We start from the raw sequence: 14,912 nt of genomic DNA, 5'->3' as shown, positions 1-14,912 counted from the left end.
CAGTTTCTAGCCAACTACCTCGGTAAACTCCAATTCAGGTTTCTTTCAGTCACGACCCAGTGCACGGCCCGGCACCGGCGCTGCTGGCGGCACTCTTGGCGCAGGGTGTTGAGGACAGAGCCGAGGGACGATGCGTGGAGCCCTGCGACGGCGTGTTAACAGCCTCTGGACTTTCCACTTCTCTGTTCAAGACTTTGGTCCCAGACCCAAAGCTACTGCTATGCTCTTGGTGGCAAAACGTCGTTATTTTGAGTTTGCAGACGGGGAACCTTTCTGACTTATCTTAGGGAATTTTTGTAATTAACTTGACGCCTCTGAACTCTCTTTTGCTTTGGACCTCGCTGGCTTTTCTGGGCTGCAGAGGGAGAAACAAACTGTGGCAGCAGGTTGTTCTGTGCCCCTGCCCCGCAGGATGGGTGGCATGCAGCGGCCATGTGCCCGTGCCCAGCACATCATCTCCTTGTGCTGCATGGAGACCTCTGGGTGAGAGGTGCCATGGGGAGCTGCTGTTCCCGGCTGCCGGCACGGTCCCAAGCCTCCTGCCTCCCCCTGGGCCAAAGCAGCACCAAACCCAACCCTGCGCTTGGGCAAAAGCAAAGCACGGCCAACGTCACCTCACCAGAAAAGCCACCGAGGTCCCCCCAGCGCGATGTGGATTCCTTGTGGTGATGCCCCAAAGTACAGGATTGATTCTCTAAATGCTGCCGAGCAGGAAGCTTCCACTGGGTTTGGGGGTTTGGGAGCTTCCTCTCCCGCTCTCTCCCGGGGCTCATCCTTGCTCCCAGCCCTTCCTGCCCAGCTCCTTTTCGTCTCCTCAAACAAAAACTTGAAGGCAAAAGGGGGTTGGGGGGGGGGGGGTTGAACCCCCCTGATGTCCCCTCAGCATCCTGCGGGCGTGTCGTGGCTGGGGGCAGCCGCACCACGAGCCCCCCCCCAGCGACGCTCTCGCTTGTTCGACGTGGACTTTCCTTTTCCTTCTCTCTTGTTCTTCTGTTTGTGTCTGGAGCAATACGTTGTCAGGGTTCAGCGGGGTGGGCCGGGGGTTAAAGCAAGCGTGGGGAGGGCTCAGAGCGTTTTGGGGTTCGCTGTCTGAAGTTCGGTGGCTCGGTCCCTGGCTACACGGTAGCTTTAGAGTCCACTTTTTGTTCCTAATATTTGTGTTCTAATTTAATTGCTTCTTACATTTTCCAGGCCAAGCCACTGTTTGGAAACATCATGGTTGTGTTACTGCTTTTTCTGTTTGAGTTGGCCAGCTCTTCCTGTACATATGTTTGTTTGCTTATATCCCGTTTCTTTCCTTTTTTTTTTTGGTTTGTTGTTTTTTTTTTTTTTTTGTAAAGAGAAGAGAAAAAAAAAAGAAAAAAAAAGAAAAAAAAAGAAAAAATACAAAAAGAAAATTATTTTTCTTTCCCTCAGTACACATTCTTCGAAGTTCAAATTATAGTGTTTGTTAAATAAAAAGAAAGATTTACATTTAACGCGGTGTCGCCTTTGGCTCAATGGGCTTTCCGCTCACCCCAACCCCAGCTCCGTGGGGGGTTTATGGACGCAGTGGGCGCAGGAGGACCGGGGCGGTGGCCCCACGGGCACCTCGGTGCCACTTTGAATTCCTCCACCTCCATTGGATTAATCATTTTATTGATGAGGCTTAAAGGGCCAAATCCCGCTAAAGCCGCGGCTTTGCCAGATAAACACCCGCTTTGGAGGCAGCCCGTTTGTGAAAACACAATTAGCAAAGGCTCTAATCTGCACTAATTACCGCCCGGGCCCCGCAGCGCTCCCCACGCGCCACCGCCACCATGGGGGACACGGGGCCCGGGCACCAGCGCCCGCCCGGGGCCTCCTTCACCATCGAGTACCTGCTGTCAGCGCAGGGGGACCCTGAGCCCCCCGGCCCGAGCCCCCCAGCACCTCCCCGGCCGCCGGCGGAGCCCGGGGACAAGCCAGCGCAGTCCTACATCGCCCTCATCTCCACCGCCATCCTCTCCTCGCCCGAGAAGAAGCTGCTGCTCTCCGACATCTACCAGTGGATCATGGACCACTACCCCTACTTCAAGAACAAGGTGAGCGGCTGCCGGACCCCTTCTCCTGGGCTTTCATCCGGTTTTGATGGTTCAGGGTGGGCAAAGAGGGGGCTGAGCCCACAGCGCCCGTGTTGGGCTGGGGAAGGGCTGGGTTTGACTCACCCCATCTCCAACGAGCCCGATCCGGCGCCCACACGTCTTGGGATGGTTCCTGCACGCGGCTCGGGCGCCGTTCGCTCTGGTGCCTACCGCCGTGCGCCGGGGGCGGCTGACGGCCCCTCTCGGCCCAGGAGAAGAGCTGGCGCAACAGCGTCCGCCACAACCTCTCCCTGAACGAGTGCTTCGTCAAGGCTGGGCGCAGCGACAACGGCAAAGGCCACTTCTGGGCCATCCACCCGGCCAACCTGGAGGACTTCGCCAAAGGGGACTACCACCGCCGGCGCGCCCGGCGCCGCGTCCGCAGGTCAGCGGGACCACGGGGAGCCTGCGGGGGGGTGATCTGGGGGGTCAGGGGGCTGACCCGGCTGCTCTGCTTCCCCTTCGCAGGGTCAACGTCGGCTTCTACCACCCCTATGCCCTGTACGGCTGCTGCTGCCCCTGGTGCCCCCCGGCACCGCCCGCGCCCTCCCTGGCCCTGCCGGCTGCCCCCCAACGCACCCGCTGGGGATGGGGACGGGTTCCTGCTCCCTGGGGTCCCCTCCTGCCCCGGGCCCCCTTCCTGTAGCCCCCACCCTGCTCTGGGGGTCAGAGGCAGGGGAAGCCTTCATGGGACCCCCCCAAACCATGGCAGGGATGCTCTGGATGTTGTGTGTGTGTCCGCCATCACCCCAAGGGGTCTCCAGGGCCCCCCCTTTGGATGCCCCGCTGGGATGAAGCCTGAGCCCAAAGGGGGACCCCCATCACGCTGCCCCATGTCCCCCATCATGGAGGGGTCACTGCCATCCCCCCCCCCCCCCCCCGCCAGCACAGCACATATGGGGCTTAGACCCACCAGGCCCCTGCCCTAATTATTTCCTTGCTAATTGCCCCTGACGCCCCTAATGAGCCTCGCGGCTCCCAGGTGTTAAGTGGCATTAGGGCGTCTCGCTGGGGAAGGCGACTTGGCCACTAAATCCCGAGAGATAAAACCCCAAAGCCCTTCGCGCTCCGAGAACTAGGAAGCTTATGACACAAGGTAATCCCTAACACTGGATGGACCCTGGGGGGGGGGGGCAAAGGGGGGGTCCGGGGTGATGGGGCTCGCATGGGGATGGGGGGGGTTGGATCTTGGGGTCCCCTCTGCCTGCCTCAGTTTCCCCACTTGCAGCCGGTCCCAACGCTCCCTGGGGGGGAGTGAACCCCCCAAACCCCATCCCCAAAGGCTCCTTAACCCGCTGCCATCTGGGGTGTTTGCCCTGCTCCTAATCTGTGCCCAATCTGTGCCCCCCCATCACACCTCGGCCCCCCACCAGCAGATTAATGGGGGGAGATGGGGAGGGAGGACCACCATCCCCCCCCCAATCCTGCCCCACCACTTTACAGCGTGGGGGGGGGGTGTTCCCATTGGGGACACTGAGGCACAGCACCAGGAATGAGCCCCCCATATCCCACCCCAAATCGGGCTTAAACCCCCCCAAAAAGAGAAATACCCCCCCAAAAACAGAAATACCCCCAAAAAACAGAAATAACCCCCCCAAAACAGATACCCCCCAAAAACAGAAATACCCCCAAAAAACAGAAATAACCCCCCCAAAAACAGAAATACCCCCCCAAAAACAGAAATAACCCCCCCAAAAACAGAAATAACCCCCCAAAAACAGAAATACCCCCCCAAAAACAGAAATAACCCCCCCAAAAACAGAAATAACCCCCCAAAAACAGAAATAACCCCCCCAAAAACAGAAATACCCCCCCAAGAAGCTCCCCCCCCAAACACCACCACAACCACTCGCTCAGCTGTTTTTAATATATAGTTTATTTTCTTTTCTGTTTTTAAAGCCCCCCCTCCCCCCCCGAAAAAAAAGTGCAATTTTTATTATTTTAATTTTTATCTTTTTTTTGTGGTTTTTTGTTGTTTTTTTTTTTTTCCTTTTTTCCTCCTCTCCCACACTTTAAAGAGCTATCAAAGTTACAATCTATGGAATGTCTTTTCTGTGCTTGTTTGAATAGATATAGATTTCATTCTCCGCCTCTCTCTTTCTCCTCACACCTTTTGAAACACCCCCCCCCCAAAAAAAAAAGAGACCACAAAAGTAGTTTTTACACATAAAAACCGCTGCAACCTTGCGAGTGCTTTCGATAGAGAAATCTCTTTGAATAATTCTCTTTATAGATAGAAAGACGCAGAGAAATAAAAACCCCAAAACAGAAAAAGGGGGGGGGGGGGGGGAGAAGCAACCAAGAAGTGGCCCTGGCTCGAGCATCCTCGCTTGGGCTCACACGGCCCCGTCCACCCCCTCTGCCCCAGGAGCCCTTCCAGCTCTCGCTGTGTGTGTGTATATATATATATATATATATATAATCACTATAAAACACAACGTTTGCTACAGTTTGCCCCCCCCCATTCAAAACGGTTCCTCTTTATTAAATAAACCTTTATAATCGAAAATATAAATAAATCCGAGCTCCGATAGAACTTTATTTGCTTTTAAATACCCAAAATCAGGTGGGTTTTATTTTGGGGGGGGGGACACCACACACAACCACACACACACACGCACGCACTGAGTGGTGGGTGCTGAATGGGGATGGAAGGGGGGGATCAGCCCTTTACCCTGCAGAACCAGCCCCCCCCACCTCAATCATAGCCCAGCCTGGGGGGACACCCCCCCCTTAGCCCCATTTTGGGGGTTACAAGCCCCCAGTGGGGCTCAATGCAGCATCTTTACACTGGGGGGTGGAAAGGGATGGCCCCCCCCAAAGCCTCCCCATTGCCACCAATGCACCCCAAACCCATCACTTGGGGGGGGGGGGATAGACGTGATCCCCCCCCTCTCAGCCTTACACTGGGGCAAGGGAAGGTTTCAGAGGGTTTTTTACTTCTTTTGTACCAAAAAAGCTTCATTTTCCCTCTGTTTTCCCTCATTAATGGGATGGGAAGGGGGGGGGGCAGCCAGGGCTTGGGAATTTCTAATGCATTTTGGTTTATTCCTGGTGTTTCCCGGCCGGGCCCTAACTCAGCAGGATCTTTGGCAACACTTTTATCACGACCTGAATTGCAGAAATCAACCCAAACTCAACCGAAAGCAACCCAAACCGAAACCACGACAAGGAAGGGGGGGCCATGGGACGGGACAGACCTGGGGGTTGTTTTTGGGGGGGTTTCGCCTGTTTTCTATCTTTTAGTGCAAACTGAAGCTGTGCTCAAGTGCTGCAGCGAGGGCTGGGGGGGGGGGGGGGGGGGCGGGCATGGGGCTGTCACAAGCCTGGGGACATTCTTGCTGTGGGGGTCCTGAGAATAAACCTCTCCTCTTCCTTTTCTTTTTTGCCATTTTCTCTGGTTTTTACCCCTTTTTTCTTCCCCCTTTATTTCCCCGTCCTCATTTCTTCTTCTTCCCCTTATTTCTTTTTTTCTCCCTTATTTTCAGCTTACTTTATCTATTCCACCCCCTTTATTATTCCTCTTTATTTCTTCCTTCCCTCCCCCCAATTTCTCTTTGTTTTTCCCCTTCTTTTTCCCCCTTATTCCTTTCTTAGCCTGGAGAAGAGAAGGCTCCTGAAGGGGAGACCTCAGAGCAGCTCCAGTGCCTGAAGGGGCTGCAGGAAACCTGGAGAGGGGCTTGGGACAAGGGATGTAGGGACAGGCCAAGGGGAATGGCTTGAACCTGCCCCAGGGGAGACTGAGATGAGCTCTTAGGCAGAAGCTCTTCCCTGGGAGGGTGCTGAGGTGCTGGCACAGGGTGCCCAGAGAAGCTGTGGCTGCCCCATCCCTGGCAGTGTTCAAGGCCAGGTTGGACACAGGGGCTTGGAGCAAGCTGCTCCGGTGGAAGGGGTCCCTGGCTTTAAGGCCCCTTCCTGCCTAAGCCATTGAGTTTATGATCTCCTTTTTATTCCCCTTGTTTCCCCCACCTTATTTGTTTTTCCCCCTCTCTTTTCCCTCTCCCATTCCCACCCCTGCCCGAGCTTTGCCAGCCCCAGGGAGCCGCAGGTTTATCCCTCAAGTGCCCCAAACCCCACAGACTTCCAGGGCTCCTTTGAGGACCGGGAACAGGGGAAGGCAGTGAAAACTCAAATCAACACAAACTAGAGCAGAGATACCACAACAAGGACGAGAAAGAGCCTCAAGTCAGTGTCTATTTACAACGCCACGCTGGGATTTCTCTTTGCATATGCCAGGGTTAGCCAGTGCTACGCAGAGGAGCCCATGGAGAGGGAGAGGGGGGGGGTTACCTGCGCCTCTTCCCAAGGGATTGGATGCCCGGGATGCAAAGCCCCGGGAGCATCGGGTCCTACCCCCCCCACCGTGTCCGGAGCGACGTCTGGCCTAGCACTGGCTACGAAACATGGAAGGAAGAAAACAGAATCAACTTCAAAGGATCATAAAGGGGAGAAAAGGAACACGGCCGAGCCCCCGAGCACCCCCGGCATTCCCGCCCGGAATCCGAGCTGCCGTGGCCTTTCTGCCCTTCCGCCGTGGGAATGAGCCCCGTTCCTCCCACCCCACCACTGGGGCTCCATGAACTGGACGTTGGGATTCTGCCGATGGGGTTTTTTTGTTGGTTTTTCTCTTTCTTTGTTAAATATATATATATATATATATACACATTATTTTTTTTTCTTACAAAAATAAATTTAGGCTTTTTTTTTTTTTTAATAATTTTTTTCCGTAGAAGTTTTTTTTTGTTTTTTTTTGTTTTTTCACTTGTAAACATCTTTTTGCTTTTGCTTTTTAAATTAAGATAAAGTGAGCTCAAAGTACCCGTTCCATCGCAAAGTGCTAAGACTTCTTTGTATTTATTTTTTTTTTTCTGGTTTATTGTGGTTTTTATCATGGTTGGTTGTTGGTTTTTTTTTAATTCTCCTTTTTTTTTAAATTCTTTTTTATTGCTTTTTTTTGTGTGTGAGTTTTGCTTTGTTTTTATTTCTGCATTAAATAAAACATCCGTCTCTCCCCCAGCCCCACCACTCAGCCCTCCCCCCCAGCACACGCTCCCATCTCACTCCCTCTCCAAAATACATTCGGCCAATAAAACCTGCTCTTTGCTGTTTTGAAAGTAAAAACACCAAAAAAACCCAAGGAAATAAAACCAAAAAAATAAAAGGAAGAGAATCTAAAAAGTGCTTTTTTTTTCTTTTAAAATAAAAGGGCTTAAAAATCTTTTCTTTTTGTTTCATTTCATTTAAAAATGTGCATTTAGAAAACAGGTGACCAGCTGAAAGGTGCCTTTTCTCATCGTCCTCCGCTAACCCCAAGGGGTATTTACCCGCCTCTCGAGCCATAGAGCATCTCTATATATATATATATATTTACTTTTGGGGAAGGGGGGGGCTGGGGGAGCGGGGGGGTGCAGCTCCTCACCCCCCTCCCTGCCCGAAGGCCTCCTGCCCCCTCAAGGGAGACCTCAAATAACCTTTTCCAACAGGAATTGCCCATTTTTAGGCGCTTTTGGGGCTTTGCTGCACCGGCCGGTGCCCAAAATCCACTGTGGAGATTGGGGGGGGGGGCTCCAGCTCCACCCCCCCAAACCCAGCCCCATCGGTGCTGGGAAGGGGCCGGTGGGATCCACCCGGTGCCGGATCCGGACCCATTTCGGCTCCTTCCCGGGAGCACAGGGACCCCCTGGGATGGGGACGGGTGCACCCTCAGTGGTGGCACTGGCATGGGGACGGTGTCGTCACCTTGGGTACCCCAACACTGGATGTCCCCAATGCCAGGTGTCCCCAACATGGGGTGTCCTCACCTTGGGTACCCCCAACACTGGATGTCCCCAACATGGGGTGTCCTCACCTTGGGTACCCCCAACATCGGATGTCCCCAACATGGGGTGTCCTCACCTTGGGTACCCCCAACACTGGATGTCCCCAACATGGGGTGTCCTCACCTTGGGTACCCCCAACACTGGATGTCCCCAACATGGGGTGTCCTCAGCCTTGGGTACCCCCAACATTGGATGTCCCCAGTGCCAGGTGCCCCCACCCCAACAATGGGTGTCCCCAACACAGGGTGTCCCCGCACCCCATGTCCCACCCTGCAAACTCCCTCTCGTCCCTCACATGATTGGGCAAATTTCAGGCAATTTTCGGCAATTTTCTCCCCGGTGCCCATCCCAGCTTCACACGGGGCTGCCGGGACGGACCCTGAGCCCTCACCCCAAAACCCTGACCCCATGTCCCTGGATGCTGCCCCGGGACGCAGCAGCCACCGCGGGGGCTCTGACTTCCCATAGAGCAGAGTGGGGAAGGCCCCACTCCAGGCCCCTGACTGAGCCCTTCCTCTCCTACCACCTCATTTTTTTTTTTGCTATTTTTGCTTTTTTTTCCTTAAATAGATCTCTCTGAAATAAGTATTTTATTATTTTTTTTTTCTTCTCTCTTTTTAACGTGTGTTTGGACACAAAATAAAGCTTTGGATTTACATGGAAGCTCTTTTCCATGCGACACAGCCACTTTCCATCCCCGCCCCGTGCTGCCTAGCGTCTGCCTTTCCAAGTGAAGGTCCTTGGCTACTGAGGGATCCTCGGGGGAGCCCTGCTTACGATGGGAAGATTGGAAACGTAAAATCTATTCTCTTTTTTTTTGTTGTTTTTCTTTTTTCCCCTCTTTTTTTTTTCTTTTTTTTTTTTTTTTTTCTTAAAAAAAAGGGAGAGAAACATCTCTAAAGAGAAAAAAAAACGGGAGGAAAAGTTGCTAACTATAAGGGGTTGGTTGGTTGTTTTTTTTCTTGTGATGCTTTCTGTGATGTTTTTGGTTTAGGAGAGTCCTTGCGTGTTACCCTCAGCCGACCCTCCTGCTACATTCAATCCCGACGCTTCGTTAGCCGAAGGCTCCTCAAAGTGCTGCTGCTCGGGGCCGTTCCTCTGCTGGGTGTCCTCTGATTCCTGACTCTCCCCACCCGTTGGGAAGCTCCCATCTTCCGCGCTGCCCGGCGGGGTGCTGGGGAGAGCCCCGGCATCCCTCACGCGGGGCTTGCGGCCCCTCCGGGATGGAATCCCGTTGCATCCATCTTTTTTAAGGTGCCTGTGCAAGTGGTCGGAGCGGACGAAAGTCTTGAAGCAGCTGTCGCACTGGTAGGGCCGCAGGCCGGTGTGGACGCGCATGTGGTTCTTCAAGTCGTAGTTGTGAGCGAAGGCGGCGCCGCATTGCTGGCACAAGTACGGCTTCTCCCCCGTGTGCTTCCGCATGTGAACCTTCAGCTTGTCCTGCCTGGGGGGGGGACACAAAGGACAGGGAAGGGGAGGGCAGGTCAGCTGGGGGGGGGGGCTGCCTTCATCCCCAAGAGTGTGGGACAGGGCTGAGCATCGCCTCGTGCAGGGTCAGAGGGAACCGGGGTGGAAAAGAGCTTTAAGAGCATCAAATCCAACCATTCCCAGCAGTGCCAAGGCCACCCCTGACCCATGGCACTGAGGCCTCATCTCCACACTGTGAACACTTGCAGGGCCGGTGCCTGCAGCCCTGCCCTGGGCAGCCTGTTCCAATGCCTGAGCACCCTCTGGGGCAGGAATTGTTCCTCAGCTCCATCTAAACCTGCCCTGGTGCAGCTTGAGGCCGTTTCCTCTTGTCCCATCCCTTGTTCCTTGGGAGCAGAACCCAGCCCCTCCTGGCTCCATCCTCCTCTCAGGCACTTGTAGGGAGCCATCAGGTCCCCCCCGAGCCTTCTCTTCTCCATCTGAATCCCCCAGGTCCCTCAGCCCTTCCCCATCACACTTGGGCTCCAGACCCTGCACCAGCTCCAGTGCCCTTCTCTGGCCCCATCCAGCACCTCAATGTCCAAGCACGGGTACGGGTGCGAGCCCCGTGCCGTGGCGCTGGCTCCGGTCAGGCGGTGCTGCCGCAGCGCACCCGAGCCAGGGGAGGGCACTTGCAGCAGCCGGGCTGGAGGCCAAGGGAGCCACGTGAGCCGCTGCTTCCTGCAGGAAAAACCCATCAGGCCCGGGGCGCATGGCCCCACATGGGGAACCCAGCTCCCTGCTATGGGGCAGAGCCCGGAGCGGCAGAGCCACCGCTGCCGTCAGCCATGGGGGCCAACCCCATGGGCACGAGGAGCCCCAGGGAGCCCTAAACCTGCAGGGAAGGACGTGTCCACCTCCGGTCTGAACACCGCTGGGAAGCAGCGCAGGGCACAGCAGCACGGCTCCTAATTCCCTATGGAATCACGCAAAGCGTTATCGTCGTCGTAACATCGGCAATCAGCAGAGCGCCATCGGCGCTCCTCCCACTGCCAACACAGAGGAACCAGGAAGCAGAAGTCAGTGGGAACCGACGGGCTCCGGTCCTCACCCAGCAAGGGGGTGGCAGGGAACACCCCAAATCAAACAGCCTTCACCCCAAGTGCTCCTGCCAGAGCCGCAACACTGGCAGGGGTTGGAACCGGATGAGCTCCAAGGTCCCTTCCAGCCCAAACCACGCCGTGTTTCTGCACGCGGCGTTTTTAATGGCACAGGGAAGAGATTTGTTTCCAAGCTGTCACCCGATGGGATGAGGATGGGGAGCACAGAGAGGGAATGCAAAGGGGTGTAATAAGGCTGATGGAGTGAGGTTTGCTCCCACTCTGACATTAGAGGCTCTGAGATGAGGCTTCAAGCCCCAAGTGCTGGGGGAGAAGCAACAAAAAGCAACTGATGGGCACCCCTTTTGAGCAGAGGAGACTTGGACCAGCACCTGAGCTGGGCCCACTCTGCTGTGCCCCATGGCAAGGCTGCCCTGGGGGGACAGGGCAGAGGGAGCAGGAAACCAGCTGCAGCCTCATGGAGGCTGTTCCACAAGTGGCGTGACCGCCTGAGCCGCGCTCCTGTCCCCGTGTCCCATCCAGGCTCCTCTGTGCCCAAACGCCAGCTGCAGGGAGAAGCAGGGGCAGGTATTTTGGCTGGAAAACAGCACAGCCCTGCTGTAGGATGAAAGGACACAGCGCTTCCCCCCTGTCCTTCACAGGGAGGCCAAGGGGAGCAGGTCCCCATCCTGTACCCACAACAGTCTGGGTTGGAAGAGGCTTTCAGAGCTCATCCAGTTCCACCCGCCCGCAATGAGCAGGGACCTCTTCAACCAGAGCAGGCTGCCCAGAACCGCGTGCCCTTGGCAATGGGGCTGGCGCTGCCCCAATCCCAGGCTTCCCCCCTCATCTCTCCCCCTCTCCTCCAGGGACCCCGCGGCGTTCCCACCCCCTCCAGCTCCTCCATCGGCAGCAGGACCCCGTCCCGCTCAGGTGTGGCCGAGGGCTCGGGCTCAGCGCCGGGCAGGGAGGTGCCGCGTGGCAGGGCCGGGTGCTGGCATCCTGCCCCCGCCATTATCTGCATTCCTCAGCTCTCCAGCGTGGGGCTGGGTGCGGCCGTGGCCATGGTGTGCACCGGGGAGGGGGCTGGCAGCGCCGTGGGGCAGGACGCGGCCTCCTGCCCATGGCTCAGCCCCGGCGGCTTCACGCCGGAGCCGCTCGCTGCGTCCACGGGCTGCCCCATGGACCCCAGTGCTGGTGCTGGCAGCGACGCAGGCGGATGTCTCAAGGGCAGGAATATCCCAAGGACAAGCAGCCCCCAGAGCCCCCCCTGAGCAGGGCTGTGGAGGAGGACACCAGGGTGGGACCCCAGCCCCGGCTCAGCCACCAGAGCCACAGAGAGCAGCGAGGAGGCGGCGCTGGGACGCGTGGACTCGAGTGAACCGCAGGGATTTGAACAATATCCCCTTTCTTCGGCGCTCCCGTGGTGGACGGAGGGGAGGAGCGGAGGAACCCTGATTAGAAACAGGGCTGAGGAGAACGCCCCCAGGGAGCTGAACCACCGGGGTTTGTGCTGCTCGGGGCCACCATCACCCCAAACATCACGGTTGGCTGAGAGTGGACACGAGCAGTGCGGGCTCCGACCTCTTCCCAAACCCAACTGCCAGGGCTTCAAACTCCCCGGCTCCTGCCTCAACCCTGGGCACCTCAGCCACGGTGGACACACCAAGGCCTGCAGTTCTGTTGCATCAACCCCGTTATCTGGCCTTTGCAGAAGCCCAGGTCTGGCCAGGTTTCCAGCAGAGCTCAGCAATTCAGGACCCCGGGACACTGTGGCACCGTGCCCCTTGAGACACCTCAAGAGCCAGGCATCCAAATTGCTCCTCTGGCCTTCACTTGCCCGTTAAGATGGGAGCGAGCTGAGCAGGCAAAGTAAAACCGCCCCAGATCAGCGCAGGGGAAGCCAGGAGCCGGTGGTGCCTGGGGCAGCCCCTGTCCCCCCGCGGCCGCCCGCTCCTTACCTGGTGAATCGGACTTTGCAGATGTTGCACTCGTAGGGCTTCTCGCCGGTGTGGGTGCGGATGTGGCGCGGCAGCTTGCCCGCTCCTTGGATCACCTTCTCGCAGATGGGGCACTTCTGGAATGCTTTCGCCCTGATCTTCTTCTCCACCTTCTGGGACCAGGAGGGGTAGACATCGCCCTCGTTCGAACTGCCGAAGTATTTCAAGTAATAATCCATGACCCCATCGTCGTCCTTGCGGTCGTCCTCCCCGAGCTGCTGCCTCCCCACGGAATTCATCATCTGCTGCAGCAGGGCGCTCGCAGCCATCCCATCCACCTCCCTTCCATCATCCTCCGTCTCCGCTCCAGCAGGAACGAAGCTGGGGGAGTCACCGGCTTCCTGCTGGTCCAGAGGGCCCCCCGGGGTGCCCTCCTCTTCTCCCGGCGTGGCCAGGCCACGGCTGCTGTAATGTCCATTCTGAGAAGGGGAAAACATGGAGCCGGGAGCCGCCTCCTCCTCCTCTCTGTCCAGCCACATGGCTGGGTTGCTGTCAGGATCACAGTCATTCGCCTTTGGTCTTTCGTTTAGGGGGGCTTGCGAGTACAAGTCCATGCCATTGCAGTCCGGCTCCTCCTCCTCCTCTGGGCCTCGGATGTTCAGTCTCGAAAGGTCTCTCAACTCTGGGTTGGTCCACGGAAAGCTGCCTTGATGGCCATTGACGGGGTTGCTCTGGAAGAACTCCAGGTACTCTTTTGCTCTGAGATGGTTCCTTTGATCAATTTGATCTACTGTATCCATCTGGTCATTTTTGGCCAGAATCTTCCTGTCCAGGAGATCCGTGCAAACATCCCTCACCGCCGGGATCTCCAGCAGTGTGGCGGCGTTGAGGATGTCGTTGACGTTTGAAGTGCTGACGGTAAGGGTCGCGGTGTAAGCGAACTCCAGCAGAGCCGACAAGGCGTCTGCGCTCACAAAGTCTATCTCATACACGTTTTGCTGGTCCACCACTAACCCTGAGGTGAAGAGCTTCTTGAAGTACTGGCTGCAGGCCGCCAGGACGGAGCGGTGGGTGGGGAACTCCTGGCCTTCCACCAAGATGACCACGTCGCACAACAGCCCGTTGTTTCTCTGCTCATTCAGGCTGCTGAGGATATCGCTGCTGTGATCGGGGAACGGGATCCCGATGGGGCCGTCCACGCCACCCGCCATCTTCGATGCAAAAGGCTACGAGAGAAGAAGGAAGCTCCGTGAGTCACGGGAGGCATCACATCACACAGGCACAGTCCTCAAGGCAGAGCAGGGACCTGGCTGCCGATGCCAACGTGCACCAGCTACCAGCTCCTCTCCACATCCTCATCTAAGACATCACCCTCATCAGCAGGTGAGGACGGATCCACGCTCACCTCCGCTCTGGGAAGGAGCAGAAGTGCAGCCCAGATGCTTGAGAGCATCTGGGAGAAGAGGTGAATTAGCACGGATCTGGGTCAGAGCAAGCAAGCCTTGGCAAGGACCAGGGTTAACACAGCCAGGCTGCATCTGGACCGAGCTGGCAAGGCATGCCCGGCCTTGGGCTACGGTGGCTTGAGCCTCACCAGTCAAGTCGAGGAGTATTTTCCAATCCCACCACTTCTCCTGGGAAGGTTTCCTGCTCATTCAGCCCTGCTCTGCCCAGCTGAACTCATGACAGTCACAGAATCATGGAATGGTTTGTGCTGGAAGGGACCTTAAAGCTCCTCCAGCTCCAACCCCTGCCACGAGCAGGGACCCCTTCCACTGGAGCAGCTTGCTCCAAGCCCCTGTGTCCAACCTGGCCTTGAACACTGCCAGGGATGGGGCACCACCAGGAAAACCATTCCCATCACTTGTTCCTGGGCTCCCCTTGTCTGCAGGCAGGGCGCTGGTGACGAGCATCCTTTGGGAAGGGCCCAGCAGCAAGCTCAGCGCTCCAGGGCCCTGGTGTGCAGGAACAGGGGAGCACCAACCACCCCAGCCTGAGCTTTACAGAGAGCACCGTAGCCAGCTAAACCCTTGGCACCCGCTGCACCTTCCCCAGGAGCAGGTCTCCCCAAGGGCCAGCACCAGCCCCCCTCTCAGAAAGGCTCCAGCAGAAGCCGCAGTTCTTTCCTATGCCCAGGGTTAGCTTGGGAAAAGACAACCAGGTCACTCCTGACCCGGCAGCACAACACAAATGGATCCACGTGGCTTTAAACACATCCTCTCTTCAAAGGCTGAGGAAGCCAGGGCGAATTGAGCAGCTCCGTTCCAAAGGGATCCCCCCTCGCTGGCAGAAGGGCACTGGGGCAAGCCCTGGCAAGAGCGAAACCTGCCCTGCTTCACCACCCTGCTGCCCACAGCAAGACCCTCAACTTCACCCAGGCCCAGTCTACTGCTTCCTACAATGGGGAGGGAATGATGCTCTGCTCCTCCCCATCTCAGTCAACCCCCGTACTCCTTGCGGCAGAGATGCCGCCTGCCTTTCCATCTCCGTATTTCACCACCACCACCCCGAGCCCCGGGATCAGCAGAAGACACAAGTCATCCG

General features: G+C 56.7%; 2 protein-coding genes across 2 annotated transcripts; one reads left to right on the top strand and one right to left on the bottom strand.

Moving 5' to 3' along the window:
• Nucleotides 1-1,799: 1,799 nt before the first annotated feature.
• LOC130597888 (forkhead box protein L2-like) lies at nucleotides 1,800-2,754 on the top strand. The gene is made up of 3 exons (XM_057406812.1): nucleotides 1,800-2,063; nucleotides 2,315-2,487; nucleotides 2,571-2,754. Exons 1-3 carry the CDS (start codon nucleotides 1,800-1,802, stop codon nucleotides 2,746-2,748), a joined length of 615 nt encoding a protein of 204 aa, XP_057262795.1. The 3' UTR covers nucleotides 2,749-2,754.
• A 6,125-nt stretch (nucleotides 2,755-8,879) lies between these two features.
• On the bottom strand, nucleotides 8,880-13,623 carry ZBTB7A (zinc finger and BTB domain containing 7A). Its single transcript, XM_057406737.1, has 2 exons — nucleotides 12,390-13,623; nucleotides 8,880-9,365 (listed from the first exon to the last, which is right to left on the bottom strand). The coding sequence occupies exons 1-2, from the start codon at nucleotides 13,577-13,579 to the stop codon at nucleotides 8,912-8,914; spliced, it is 1,644 nt and encodes a 547-aa protein (XP_057262720.1). The 5' UTR covers nucleotides 13,580-13,623; the 3' UTR covers nucleotides 8,880-8,911.
• Nucleotides 13,624-14,912: the final 1,289 nt, after the last annotated feature.

Source organism: Pezoporus wallicus, unplaced genomic scaffold (assembly GCF_028554395.1).
Source record: "Pezoporus wallicus isolate ANWC-B61680 ecotype Strahan unplaced genomic scaffold, APGP_CSIRO_Pwel_v1 contig_10514, whole genome shotgun sequence".
Taxonomy (NCBI): domain Eukaryota; kingdom Metazoa; phylum Chordata; class Aves; order Psittaciformes; family Psittacidae; genus Pezoporus; species Pezoporus wallicus.
This window is presented reverse-complemented; position numbering and strand designations above follow the sequence as displayed.

Excerpts from the sequence above, each read along its gene's own strand:
- LOC130597888 (XM_057406812.1), top strand. The coding sequence starts at position 1,800 with ATGGGGGACACGGGGCCCGGGCACCAGCGCCCGCCCGGGGCCTCCTTC. Across the intron at positions 2,064-2,314 it reads ACCCCTACTTCAAGAACAAG|GAGAAGAGCTGGCGCAACAG; the intron begins GTGAGCGGCTGC and ends CTCTCGGCCCAG. Across the intron at positions 2,488-2,570 it reads GCCCGGCGCCGCGTCCGCAG|GGTCAACGTCGGCTTCTACC; the intron begins GTCAGCGGGACC and ends TCCCCTTCGCAG.
- ZBTB7A (XM_057406737.1), bottom strand. The coding sequence starts at position 13,579 with ATGGCGGGTGGCGTGGACGGCCCCATCGGGATCCCGTTCCCCGATCAC. Across the intron at positions 9,366-12,389 it reads TGCAAAGTCCGATTCACCAG|GCAGGACAAGCTGAAGGTTC; the intron begins GTAAGGAGCGGG and ends TCCCCCCCCCAG.